Below are 12,837 nucleotides of genomic sequence, written 5' to 3' on the forward strand. Positions count from 1 at the left end.
TACAAACAATTTTATTGTTTAGTGCCTGGTATTTGCATCTTAATAGATCAGACTCTATGTGTTTCCTGCTTAGTTTTACGAGGCTTTTGCACATGTTGCCATGACCATGTTGCTCAACTACAATCATACAATTCATGTATGGATTTGAGTGTGGGGTGGTTTAGCTGGGAGAGTCTGGCTCTGATGCCTTATTTTCACTTAGAAGTTTTGTTTTTTTTTTAATTCAGGGGAGTAGGATTCCACAGAAAACACCACTGAAACATACATTATACGTGTATTTGTGGTGGAGAAGAACTGGAAGGCAGACCTGATGTATTTTTGAATGCTGATCTCTTTTGGGGTGGAAATGGGCAGGATGAGGAAGGCACATAGCAGCACCAGGGCAAAGCGTTGGTCCGTGTAGAAGTGATAGGGCCTCTCGGTGTCTGGCAAACCAGTTATTAACTCATAGAGGGAGCCACACACTAATAAAAAACACAAGAAACAAAAAAAAACATTTGAAAATAAGGTCAAATGAGAATAATTCACCAGAAGGCAGCGTAATTTCCCTGTTTTCAAGACCAGGACAAAACATGAGATGGAGATTGATAATTAAAAGTAAGTTACCCGTTTTGGTTTTTAGGGTAACAATGGTACACTAGTTTGTAATAGGACAATATGTCATTAACACGGTAAGCCCAGGCCTTTTAATGCTTCAAGTTATTAGTGGACCAGCCTGGACTCCTCTCAGGTTTGTTAGTTATTGTTCAAATGTGTGAACTGTGCAGCTTCTCACGCGACCAACTTCTGTTAGGTGTTTTATGTACTCTACTGTACATCTGACACAAGATTCACTGGTATATATACATAAGAGATGTTTTTAATATGCTTCTTACATACAAAAATCCCTTAATAAGTACATATAAACTAGTGCTATCTAACCACTGATTTTTAAAATCAGATTAATCACTTAGAATTGGGATTATTTGTGATTAATTGCAATAAATTACATTTATATTTTAACTTATATGTTATTTGAACTTTTAAAAAGACTTCTATATTTTGATACAAATGTAATGCTATTGTAAGGCATACATGAATATTTATTAAATGTTTTAACTGGAATTATTTGCTCAAAACTTGGTAACAGTTGGACTATCCAACTCTAAAGTCTTAATGAGGTGTCACACTTTCACCTTTTTCCTCTCGTCCAGCATTGATCCACTGATTTCGAAGGCAACTCCTCGATATATATAACCATCAAAATTATTGTCAACTCTGGAACCCTTTACCAGCAAGTTTGACATTTTTAATTACCAAGGCAAAATAAGTTATGTATTTCACTTGTAACTAGAATGAGCAAAAGCATAGGTAGAAGCTTGGTTGCCCTTCCAAAGATAAACACCCCCATTACCTTCGCTGAGTTTTCCTAAAAGGTGAAAACAGTTCTATCGTTCTACTCACACCTCTCCAGCACTAGAATGAGGATGCTCTCCTTCCAGTATTCATCAATGGCCGAACCGATACCCTAAATAATCAGTTGGTGGTCAGAGAAAAACCTGCCATCTTCAACATCCCAGTAACTATGAGCATCCGTATCCATACCTTCAAAACCACCCTAAAAACTCACCTCTTCACACTAGCCTTTCCAAACTGACCCTGCCCTTAGTGTTTCTTTATTCTTTTTCTTTTCTTGCTTGCTTATCTTTTCTTTTCTAATAAAGTTGTTTTTATCCTCCCTCCTCCCCCCCACACACATGTATAGCAACTTTGGGTATTTAGAAAAGCGTTATATAAATCCCAGGTATTATTATTATTATATTAATAAACAGCGCCAAAGCGAAGCATCCCTAACACCTGCTCCCAACAGAACTCACTCCCGAGTCTTCAGTGAGAGCTACAAGTACAGCAAGAGCTCAAACTCTTGCGCCCATCAGTGAGGGTGGGGACCAAGACCCTACTTACCATCTGTCTCTACTCGCTCAGCTCAGGCTTTAACAGTCAATCTCAGAGCTTCCTGAACTGGGCACAGTTCACCAGGGATGACTGTCGATCTTGGAGACTTCATTGAAGTACAAAATAAGTCAGTCGTATCTTTTTCCTATCTGAACTTGTGTTGATTAGCTGAGTAACTGTTTGTTTTGTAAAAACAATGTGGCTGTGAGGAACTCGTATGGCTGCCGTTTTAGTGACCCCAAGATGCAGGAACCAGCCGACGGAGAGCAGGTATGAGTTTTAATTTACTCAAAACAGAAATGACGCAGTCTTGCATGTAAACGTTCCACAACATAAAATGATCTTCGAGTACTAGAGCACTAAGGAGTACTCGAGACAAGTATAAATAGAACATACGCTGATTGGCAGCAGGTGTGGACCACCTGCCAATTAACAGCAGGTGGGTGAACAGTGCTCAGCGGAACAAGCAGGAAGTGGAAACCAAAATAAGAGCACTGATGGGAAGTACATAAAAAACAAGGAACCAAACAGAAATGAAGTGACTGTTCGTCACAGTGGCTCCTCATTGATGTGTCTTTTTTTTTCTTCTCATTTAAAAAAAAAAGACAAACAGTTTGGCAGCCACTCTCTCACCGAGCTTGGAAATTTGTTCTAGAGTACAGGGTGAGAGAGAAACAGTATATTGAATCTCCCTTATATCTTGCATGTTTGGAAAAATTTACAAGAAAGAATCTTTTGAATATGTCAGTCTTGGTAAGGGTAACTTCATTGATGCCGATCTGGCAGCCCGACTGGGAATATTGCTCAAAACCCTATAGAACAGCATCGTTACAAAGACACCAGATAGTCTGACCATCGTCAAACGCCAGACTCAGATCATAACTCTTGTACTTCATGGAAACCATCAGGAGAAGCTATATATCATGGTGTTGCAAACCCCCCTCTATTCTTCAGTTCATGGTTTTCCATAGCTGAGAAACAATCCTCAAATCAACTAGAAAACAGGGGGAATACTCAACAGGAGCAACTTCTGCCTCTCACATTGCCTGAAATCAACGGTTATTCCTCCCTTTGAATGATGATCTTCATCCTTAAAACTGCAGCAGACTTGTCCCAGGTTACCCCCGATTAATTTTAATTTGAAGGAAGTCTAGCAGGACTAAAGGACGTTCTGTAACTCATCATAGCCCTTACAATAGTTGTATCAATCTCCTTTCAAGGGCCTCTTTCCATGTAGGGAGGATGTATAACATCTCACATCCCAAATGACAACCTATGAAAACGTACATTAAGACCTTAATAATTGTACCCTTATCTTCCTCTGGGGCGGGATTTTACTTCACGAACAAGAAAGATGGCAACTCACTGATGTAGAATCATGACATGTATGCCCTCATCCATCATTACCACTAGCTTTGATGGCAAAACATTGGAAGACTTATTTCAATTCATAATCTACACCGAATTATCTACTTTCCAGTATAAAATGTGTTTTCCATCCTAATAAATCCTTGTTTTTAGCCCACATCAAAGTATCTGCAATTTGGAGCTCAGTCCACAATCCCAATACCAGCTCTGATTTTGAAGCCAGCTAACACAGCAGTCGGAATGTCCTTACTCATCTTTCCACTGATGTATGCATTGACCTGACACTGATTGTTAGCAACCCAGGTCGCCTTTCAGGTAAACATCCACAGTTAAGGTAAAGGAGCATGTGCGGTCAAAATATTGTGCTGTACATTTATTAACATTATTCACATACGATAAGTTAAAGTTAAGTTAGAGTCCCAACGATTGTGGTGAGGTGAGGGGAGCAATGAGCAGCACAGTGTACCGCGCTCTGGAATCATTTGGATGATGTAACCCCCTAATTCCAACCCTTTATGTGGAGTGCCAAGCAGGGAGGCAATAGGTCCCATTTTTATAGTCTTTGGTATGACTCGGCCGGGGTCTGAACTCCTGACCTTCCAGTCTCAGGGCGGACACTCTAACCACAAGGCCATGAGCTGGGATTTTATTGTATTGTTTTGTAGGATCCTAATTTGTCAGCCCTAATTGTATCAATATTTATTATAAATATAAATAAAGTAATATTATGAGAAATCAACAATATCTAGGTTTCGGGTTTTTCCCTACGTGTGCTATATTGTGGTGTTCACCACAGCCAAATAAAAGCCGCAACACCTTAAAAATGAGGACTTTTTTTACGTGAAAACCAGATAAAGTAATATAATGTATTGTAGCATCTCGAAGAAGTCACACAAAGTCTGACACTTTTCTTGAGTTTTTGTTACCAATTTTATTCCCATTCTCCCGTGCCCAAAAGTCCATCTCCGTGCTTCATTGTCAGACTTGTCTTTCTCATTCTCCACCAAGATCCTCTCAACAGGAGTACAGACCTCACAACGATACCAGAAAAATATGCTAGATTTGTTGCTCATCCTTTTTAATAATTAATACGTCACTTTAAGGATTGGAAAAGTCTCTAGACACTTTGAAATTTCTCAACAAAGGACATTGTACAATAAGCTGCAACAATAGAAAACTAGAGCAATACAATATAATATAAAGACAAAATAAATATGTTAATACTAATTAATAAAACATATTTGTTTTTAAATGTCTGTGTAAAATGTATTTTGCTTTTTTAAAGAAAATACATGCATCACTGCAAATTACCCAAATTTTTTCGCAAGGTCATTTTGACCACACTCCCACCCGGGCTTTAGCCACACCCCACTGCCCCAGGCATATTGGCAATCGGGGGGAAAACCTTGAGGTGAGTAGATTTAAAGATTTTGCCTTTACACACCCTTACAACGGATTTGAAATAGAACAATCAAGTTGTGATTGGATTATACACTTCCATGTGTAAATTCAGAGATGTTTTTAAATATGTTGATTATTACACTTTATCAGGTGCTAAAACAAAGTGGCATAACTATAGATATGACAATATTTTTGGATACTTGGATGAGTCGGTGGTCAATGACTGCCAATCAATTATGTTAAAGGCCTACTGAAATGAGATTGTCTTATTTAAACGGGGATAGCAGTTCCATTCTATGTGTTATACTTGATCATTTTGTGATATTGCCATATTTTTGCTGAAAGGATTTAGTAGAGAACATCCACGATAAAGTTCACAACTTTCGTTCCTAAGAGGAATGCCCTGACTCTACCGGAAGTCGCAGACGATGACGTCACCCATGTGATGGCTCCTCACGTATTCACATTGTTTTTAATGGGAGCCTCCAACAAAAAGTGCTATTCGGACCGAGAAAACGACAATTTTCCCATTAATTTGAGCGAGGATGAAAGATTCGTGTTTGAGGATATTGATAGCGACGGACTAGGAAAAAAAAAAACGCGATTGCATTGGGACGGATTCTGATATTTTTAGACACATTTACTAGGATAATTCTGGGAAATCCCTTATCTTTCTATTGTGTTGCTAGTGTTTTAGTGAGTTAAATAGTACCTGATAGTCGGAAGGGTGTCTCCACGGGTGTCTTGACGCGCAGTGTCTCAGCGGAGTCGATGGCAGCTATGGACGGCACAAGCTCGGCTTTTCTCCGGTAAGAACTGATTTTTTGACCACAATTTTCTCACTGAAACCTGCTGGTTGAGATTTGGTAGGGATCCATGTTGGCTTGACCGCGCTCTGATCCATAGGAAAGTTTCACCTCCAGGAATTTTAAACAAGGAATCACTGTGTGTTTGTGTGGCTAAAGGCTAAAGCTTCCCAACTCCATCTTTCTACTGTGATTTCTCCAATATTAATTGAACAAATTGCAAAAGATTCAGCAACACAGATGTCAAAAATACTGTATAATTATGCCGTTAAAGCAGACGACCTTTAGCTGTGTGTGTGTGCAGCGCTCATACTTCCTAAAAACCCGTGACGTCTTGCGTACACGTCATCATTACACAACGTTTCCAAAACGAAACTCCAGGGAAATATAAAATTGTAATTTAGTAAACTAAAAAGGCCGTATTGGCATGTGTTGCAATGTTAATATTTCATCATTGATATATAAACTATCAGACTGCGTGGTGGGTAGTAGTGGGTTTCAGTAGGCCTTTAACTAATTAACTTTTTCTAACTGTCAAAGTTAACATGAGAACTAATGCGACTGATAACAAATTAGTATCGCATTTATTATGTACTGTCTAAACGCAGATTAATTGTGCAATTTAATTTGACTGCACATGCTTCTTAACAGCGGATGGTTACCTGAAAGGTAGAGCAGGTTGCTTTACAGTCAGTGATCAGGTCAATGCACACTTCAGTGCAACGACTGGTGTGCTTGCAGGCAAATATAATTTCAAAATAAATTCTTACGGTATTTTAGACAAAACTGCAAATTATGTGCATCCAAATAAAACACTTAATACATTTTCCCATAAAATAAAACACTTAATACATTTTCCCATATGACAGAAAACTACATTTGTGTCAAAATATTGGGTCTTCCATCCATCCATTTCCTACCGCTTGTCCATTTTTGGGTCGCGGGGAGTGCTGGAGCCTATCCATCCATCCATTTTCTACCGCTTATTCCCTTTCGGGGTCGCGGGGGGCGCTGGCGCCTATCTCAGCTACATTTGTGCGGCAGGCGGTGTACACCCTGGACAAGTCGCCACCTCATCACAGGGCCAACACAGATAGACAGACAACATTCACACTCACATTCACACACAACGGACAATTTAGTGTTGCTAATCAACCTATTTGAATTAAATTAGTGCGAATAATCACAATTAATAAAAATGCAAAAGTGTGATTTATTAAATAAAAAAATGTAGTCGTTTGACTAATTACTTACATTTCTCCAGCTGGTCATCCACTATGACAAGGAAGGCCACAGAGATCATGAAAAGGTTAAAAACGAAGCAGATCTCACATAGCTGACCGATGGATGGGCCGCACACCTCCTTCACCACCGCCTGGTAGGTGCACTGACCACTTATGGAGGACGCGTAGCCCAGGATGATCAGACCACTGACCAGGAACACAAGGGAAACCTGAGTGGAAAAATATTACAGTTGAAGATGATGGACACTTATAATCTTTGGCATTTTAAACACTTTGCTCGCCCTTGAATGCAAGAAAATGGTCCACTCGCTGCTTTGTGAGCATATGTGGATGGTGTCTAAAGTACAGTCAGAGGGTCGGAAAAGGCCCGCAAACAGGTTTTATGCAGCCCGCGAGATGAGGTTGCTAAATATAAAAAATGGCTCAAATTGTTTAATGAAAGAAACTGCTGATCTAAATGCGTCCACTGGATGGCACGATAACAATTCTGTTAGGCAAGCAAACAGTTTGGATTCCAGTAACAGCCTGTGTTGTTCTGCTGAATTCCATGGCAGAGAAGATAAAGCCAATGCTGCAGTAAACAACAATGACGCGCACACAAAATATTGACACTGGTGGCACTATTTGAAGCTATTTATACAATAATGGCTGTGTGGATTTCTCCAGAGAACAGTACATTTATACAAGCTCCACACTGACTATAAAGAAAATCTACACTAAATTTAATTTTTCCACTGAAGAAGAAGCAGTTGTAGCTGAACTGTGAAGACTGCAAATCAGGGGTGTCAAACTCATTATAGTTTAGGGTGGGCCGAACTGGTAAAATCATGGTATGATAACTTAAAAATAAAGACAACTTCTGATTGTTTTCATTATTTTACTCTGGCCGAAAATAGAGCACATTCTGAAAAATTTTAAATCACAAATAATTCTCCTGACAAAACACTTCAAATTCTGAGGAAAAAATGTGTGCAGTTTGAAAAACACAATGACCTTCAACTTTGTCTCCGTGTATCTACAAAGCCAATAAACATTAAGCCCCTGCCTATCTAGGATTTAACGAAATATATAACAAATAGATAAAAACGTCTAGATATTAAATATACCTCATTTGTCACGTGCCTTTATTAATTATGTGCTAACTCAACAAACTATACAAATGGTGGTAGAAACTAGAGGTGAGGAAAATACAAGAGGTACACAGTAATGAGCATACATCTATGGCTCCTCCGCCTCGACCCAAATGAAACTTAAAACCTGCAGTTTTACGTGTTCTGCTTCGAACGCATTGGTTCTTTGGCACCCTCATTGCTCCAAAATGTGTTTCAAAAATGAGAAAAGTTAATACACAGTGTAACTCCATCCTCTTCTGTTTTCACTCAAAGTGGGAATCTTTGGCCAACTCACAATACGATTATGATTACGAATAAGGAGTTACGATTCGATTATAAATCGATCATTGAAGCATCTTTTAATTTATGTGTATTGATGGAGTTTTATATTTCTTTTGTTTCACTAAATAAGCATTCATCACTTGCAACTTAAAAAAAAAATCGCATTTGTAATATGAACAGGTAAATTTATTCCTACATTTATTAGTGCTCCATAATTACGGAGCTGGTCCAATCTCTCGGTGAGAGGCTTGCTGCAGTCATCCAAATTTTAGAACTGCCTCATTACTTTATTTACAATAAACAAACAGATTATCAATTATTGACTGTGACGCATTTAAAAATGTATTTTCCTCACCTCTAGTTTCTACCTCCATTTGTATAGTTTGTTGAGTTAGCACATAATTAATAAAGGCACGTGACAAATGAGGTATATTTAATATCTAGACGTTTTTATCTATTTGTTATATATTTCGTTAAATCCTAGATAGGCAGGGGCTTAATGTTTAATGGCTCTGTAGATACACGGAGACAAAGTTGAAGGTCATTGTGTTTTTCAAACTGCACATTTTTTCCTCAGAATTTGAAGTGTTTTGTCAGGAGAATTATTTGTGATTTTAAATTTTTCAGAATGTGCTCTATTTTCGGCCAGAGTAAAATAATGAAAACAATCAGAAGTTGTCTTTATTTTTAAGTTATCATACCATGATTTTACCAGTTCGGCCCACCCTAAACTATAATGAGTTTGACACCCCTGATTTGCAGTCTTCACAGTTCAGCTACAACTGCTTCTTCTTCAGTGGACAAATTAAATTTAGTGTAGATTTTCTTTATAGTCAGTGTGGAGCTTGTATAAATGTACTGTTCTCTGCAAAAATCCACACAGCCATTATTGTATAAATAGCTTCAAATAGTGCCACCAGTGTCAATATTTTGTGTGCGCGTCATTGTTGTTTACTGCAGCATTGGCTTTATCTTCTTTGCCATGGAATTCAGCAGAACAACACAGGCTGTTACTGGAATCCAATGATCCACTCATCCATGACGACGTCATCATCTTGGTTAAGTAAACACTTATTACAATACAATACTCTATAACGTTCACCTTCCTGAGCAAGACATGTAATGTCTTGGAACTGTGCTTGGGTTGCTATCATGTTGGAAAACTGTCAAATTTCTGCAAGGAGACGATTAAGCAGGCTGTATTTTTTCAAAGCAGAGAAGCCGGCAGCTACTGCCACCATGTTGGATTGAAAGGAAAACGCGATAATGTCCCACTTATGTTCTTCAATAATATTGGCTCTGTATTGAGTCATTCTCATTGGATACTAAATCCATAAGCTGTATAGAGACTATTCTTAAGTCTGTCCACTTTCAATACTATAGTGGTGTTCCTTGAGAAGCTATACTGTCTTAAAATGGTTGCTGTAACTGATGTGTGTACTCTACTCACTATTGAAATACTGTATTTGTAATTTAGGACATTTAATGTGTGAATGTTTTTTATTCATTCACCTTAATCTTAAAGACTTAACCAAATACTGTTTTCACTGCTGCACCCTAAAAAGAGGTTCCGCAGCCTCCGTAGCAGAACCTCCAGGTTTTGTAACAGCTTCTTCCCTCAGGCCATAAGACTCTTGAGCGCATCATAATAATCCCCTCAGTTACCCCCAAAAACAGATTAACTCGTTGGAATATAAAGACAATATAACATACATCCATAAACGTGGATGTATATGCCAAAGTGCAATATATTTATATGTACAGTAATCTATTTATTTATATCTGCACCTTATTGCTCTTTTATCCTGCACTAAAACGAGCTAATGCAATTAATGTTTTTCTCATCTGTACTGTAAATTTCACATTTGAATGACAATAAAAATAAGTGTAAGTCTAAATCTAATTTGAACATCATCACATAACTAAAATAGAATGGCTGGCAACGGTTCCTTCAAGATTCACTTTAATTTAGCATGTGTAGATTCTTTTTTTTTCCATGGATGTTTCACAATTAGTACAGTTTGGAGTCTGAATTCCTGTGACCAGCATATATCTAGGTATGGAAACTTGCCAAGGGACATGTAACCAAATATTAACATTGCTGTATGTACACTTTACAGCTGCTCCCAAACTCTGGAACGACCTACCTCTGAGTGTTAGACAAGCCTCCTCTCTTCCTGTTTTTAAAGGCCTACTGAAACCCACCACTACCCACCACACAGTCTGATAGTTTATATATTAATGATGAAATATTAACTTTGCAATACATGCCAACACGGCCTTTTTAGTTTACTAAATTACAATTTAAAATTTCCTGGGAGTTTCGTCTTGAAATGTCGTGTAATGATGACGTGTACGCAAGACGTCACGGGTTTTAAGGAAATATGAGCGCTGCGCACACACACAGCTAAAAGTCGTCTGCTTTAATGACATAATTATACAGTGTTTTGGAGATCTGTGTTGCTGAATCTTTTGCAATTTGTTCAATTAATATTGGAGAAGTCACAGTAGAAAGATGGAGTTGGGAAGCTTTAGCCTTTAACCACACAAACACACGGTGATTCCTTGTTTAAAATTCCCAGAGGTGAAACTTTACTATGGATCAGAGAGCGGTCAAGCCAACATGAATCACGACGGAATGTCAACCAGCAGGTTTCCGTGAGAAAATTGTGGTAAAAAGTCGCTTCTTACTGGAGAAAAGCTGAGCTTGTGCCGTCCATAAAGCTGCCGTTTGACTCCCCTAAGGATTGGCGTCAAGACACCTCCGACTATCAGGTACTATTTAACTCACTAAAACACTAGCAACACAATAGAAAGATAAGGGATTTCCCAGAATTATCCTAGTAAATGTCTCTAAAAACATCGGAATCCGTCCCAATGCAATCGCGTTTTTTTTTTTACTTTATTTTTTAATCTTTTTTTTTTTCTAGTCCGCCGCTATCAATATCCTCAAACACGAATCTTTCATCCTCACTCAAATTAATGGGTAAATTGTAGTTTTCTCGGTCCGAATAGCAATTTTTGATGGAGGCTCCCATTATAAACAATGTAATTATGTGAGAAGCTCCCACGACTGCGACTTCCGGTAGAGGCAGGGCATTTTTCTTAACACTGAAAGTTGCGAACTTTATCGTGGATGTTCTCTACTAAATCCATCCATCCATCCATTTTCTACCGCTTATTCCCTTTCGGGGTCACGGGTCGCGCTGGCGCCTATCTCAGCTACAATCGGGCGAAAGGCAGGGTACACCCTGGACAAGTCGCCACCTCATCGCAGGGCCAACACAAATAGACAGACAACATTCACACTCACATTCACACACTAGGGCCAATTTAGTGTTGCCAATCAACCTACTAAATCCTTTCAGCAAAAATATGGCAATATCGCGAAATGATCAAGTATGACACATAGATTGGACCTGCTATCCCCGTTTAAATAAGAAAATCTCACGTCAGTAGGCCTTTAAATCTCTCTTAAAAATTTACTTTTATTCCTTGGCTTTTAACACTGAGTGATATCCATCCTGCAATGGCGCCCCATTATACACATGCTGTGAACCTGTATTTATGTTTTATTTTTTTTATTTTTCTATCACGTTCTGTTTGTGTTGTGTTGTTTGCTCGGTTCTCGTATTATCTTTTAACCTGCCCATTGTACAGCACTTTGGTTACCCCTGTGGTGAATTTTAAATGTGCTTTATAAATAAAGATGATTTGATTTTGACCCAGCAGATTTGCTCACATTTTCAGTAGACCCACAATAAATTCATAAAAGAACCAAACTTCATGAATGTTTTTAGTGACCAACAAGTATGTGGTCCAAACAGACTATCACAATGAAAAATAAGAATTGTAGAAATGATTGGAAACTCAAGACAGCCATGACATTATGTTCTCTACAAGTGTATGTAAACTTTTGACCACGACTGTATATATGAGTTTAAAACACAAATCATTTTAAAATGACTTTAAGATGACTTAACAGTGATTGTGAGACATTTAGGAACAAATGAGTGACAGGTGACATTTTCTTACAGTGGTTGTGAAGACGGTTACTCAGCAAAAACACAAAGATATCGAATACATTTTGAGATTATTCCTTTCAGAAAAGGATAAAGAAATAAAGAGTATAGAGGACTTTCCTACCAGCTCCACGGTCAATGCGCTGTGGATGCCCCCGGCTCTCTCGAAGGCCCAGGGGAAGTTGAGCAGACCGGCGCCCAGTGCTGACTTCAGCATGATGAAGATGGCCCCCATGGAGCCCAGCCGGGGCCCGGCCACCTCCACCCGGTGCTCGGTTGAGGCTGAAGCCAGCAGGCTGATGCTCTCCCTGGCCAACTCCTCCATGTCTAAGTCTCCGTGGGACACACCGGCTACACACGTCCAGCCATGTTGTCGGTGGGAGGTGGTCAACGGTCACCACTAACCGCCTTGAAGTATCGAACATGTCGGCTGACGACAGCCAGGTGACTCTGGAGGGAGGGATACGAATATCAACTGTATCGATATCAAGTGTATCGGTATTAGATCGATACTAACCTGATGAGACCAATTTTTTTTTTTTTTTCACAAATATGTGGCCTTTGTTGTGTTGTTAATATTGTTGCATTGTCGAAATAAATACCGATGTGTATTGTGTACGATTAGGGAATACATTGTAAGGATCTGGGTCAAGTTAAACGATATAAA

The 12,837-nt window shown here is 38.9% G+C and overlaps 1 protein-coding gene across 3 annotated transcripts in view; it reads right to left on the minus strand.

Moving 5' to 3' along the window:
• slc38a8a (solute carrier family 38 member 8a) overlaps positions 1 to 12,626 on the minus strand; it is a 39,506-nt gene extending 26,880 nt beyond the window's left edge. For all 3 annotated transcript variants that reach the window (XM_061917446.1, XM_061917445.1, XM_061917447.1), the window contains exons 1-3: positions 12,295 to 12,626; positions 6,765 to 6,963; positions 308 to 464 (exon numbers count right to left, since the gene is read on the minus strand). In XM_061917446.1, the coding sequence (XP_061773430.1) occupies positions 308 to 464; positions 6,765 to 6,963; positions 12,295 to 12,495 (557 nt within the window). In that variant the 5' untranslated portion in view covers positions 12,496 to 12,626. The remainder of the gene's footprint in view (positions 1 to 307; positions 465 to 6,764; positions 6,964 to 12,294) is intronic.
• Between the last annotated feature and the right edge of the window lie 211 nt (positions 12,627 to 12,837).

The sequence above is a fragment of the Nerophis ophidion genome, linkage group LG12, assembly GCF_033978795.1.
Source record: "Nerophis ophidion isolate RoL-2023_Sa linkage group LG12, RoL_Noph_v1.0, whole genome shotgun sequence".
Taxonomy (NCBI): Eukaryota; Metazoa; Chordata; class Actinopteri; order Syngnathiformes; family Syngnathidae; genus Nerophis; species Nerophis ophidion.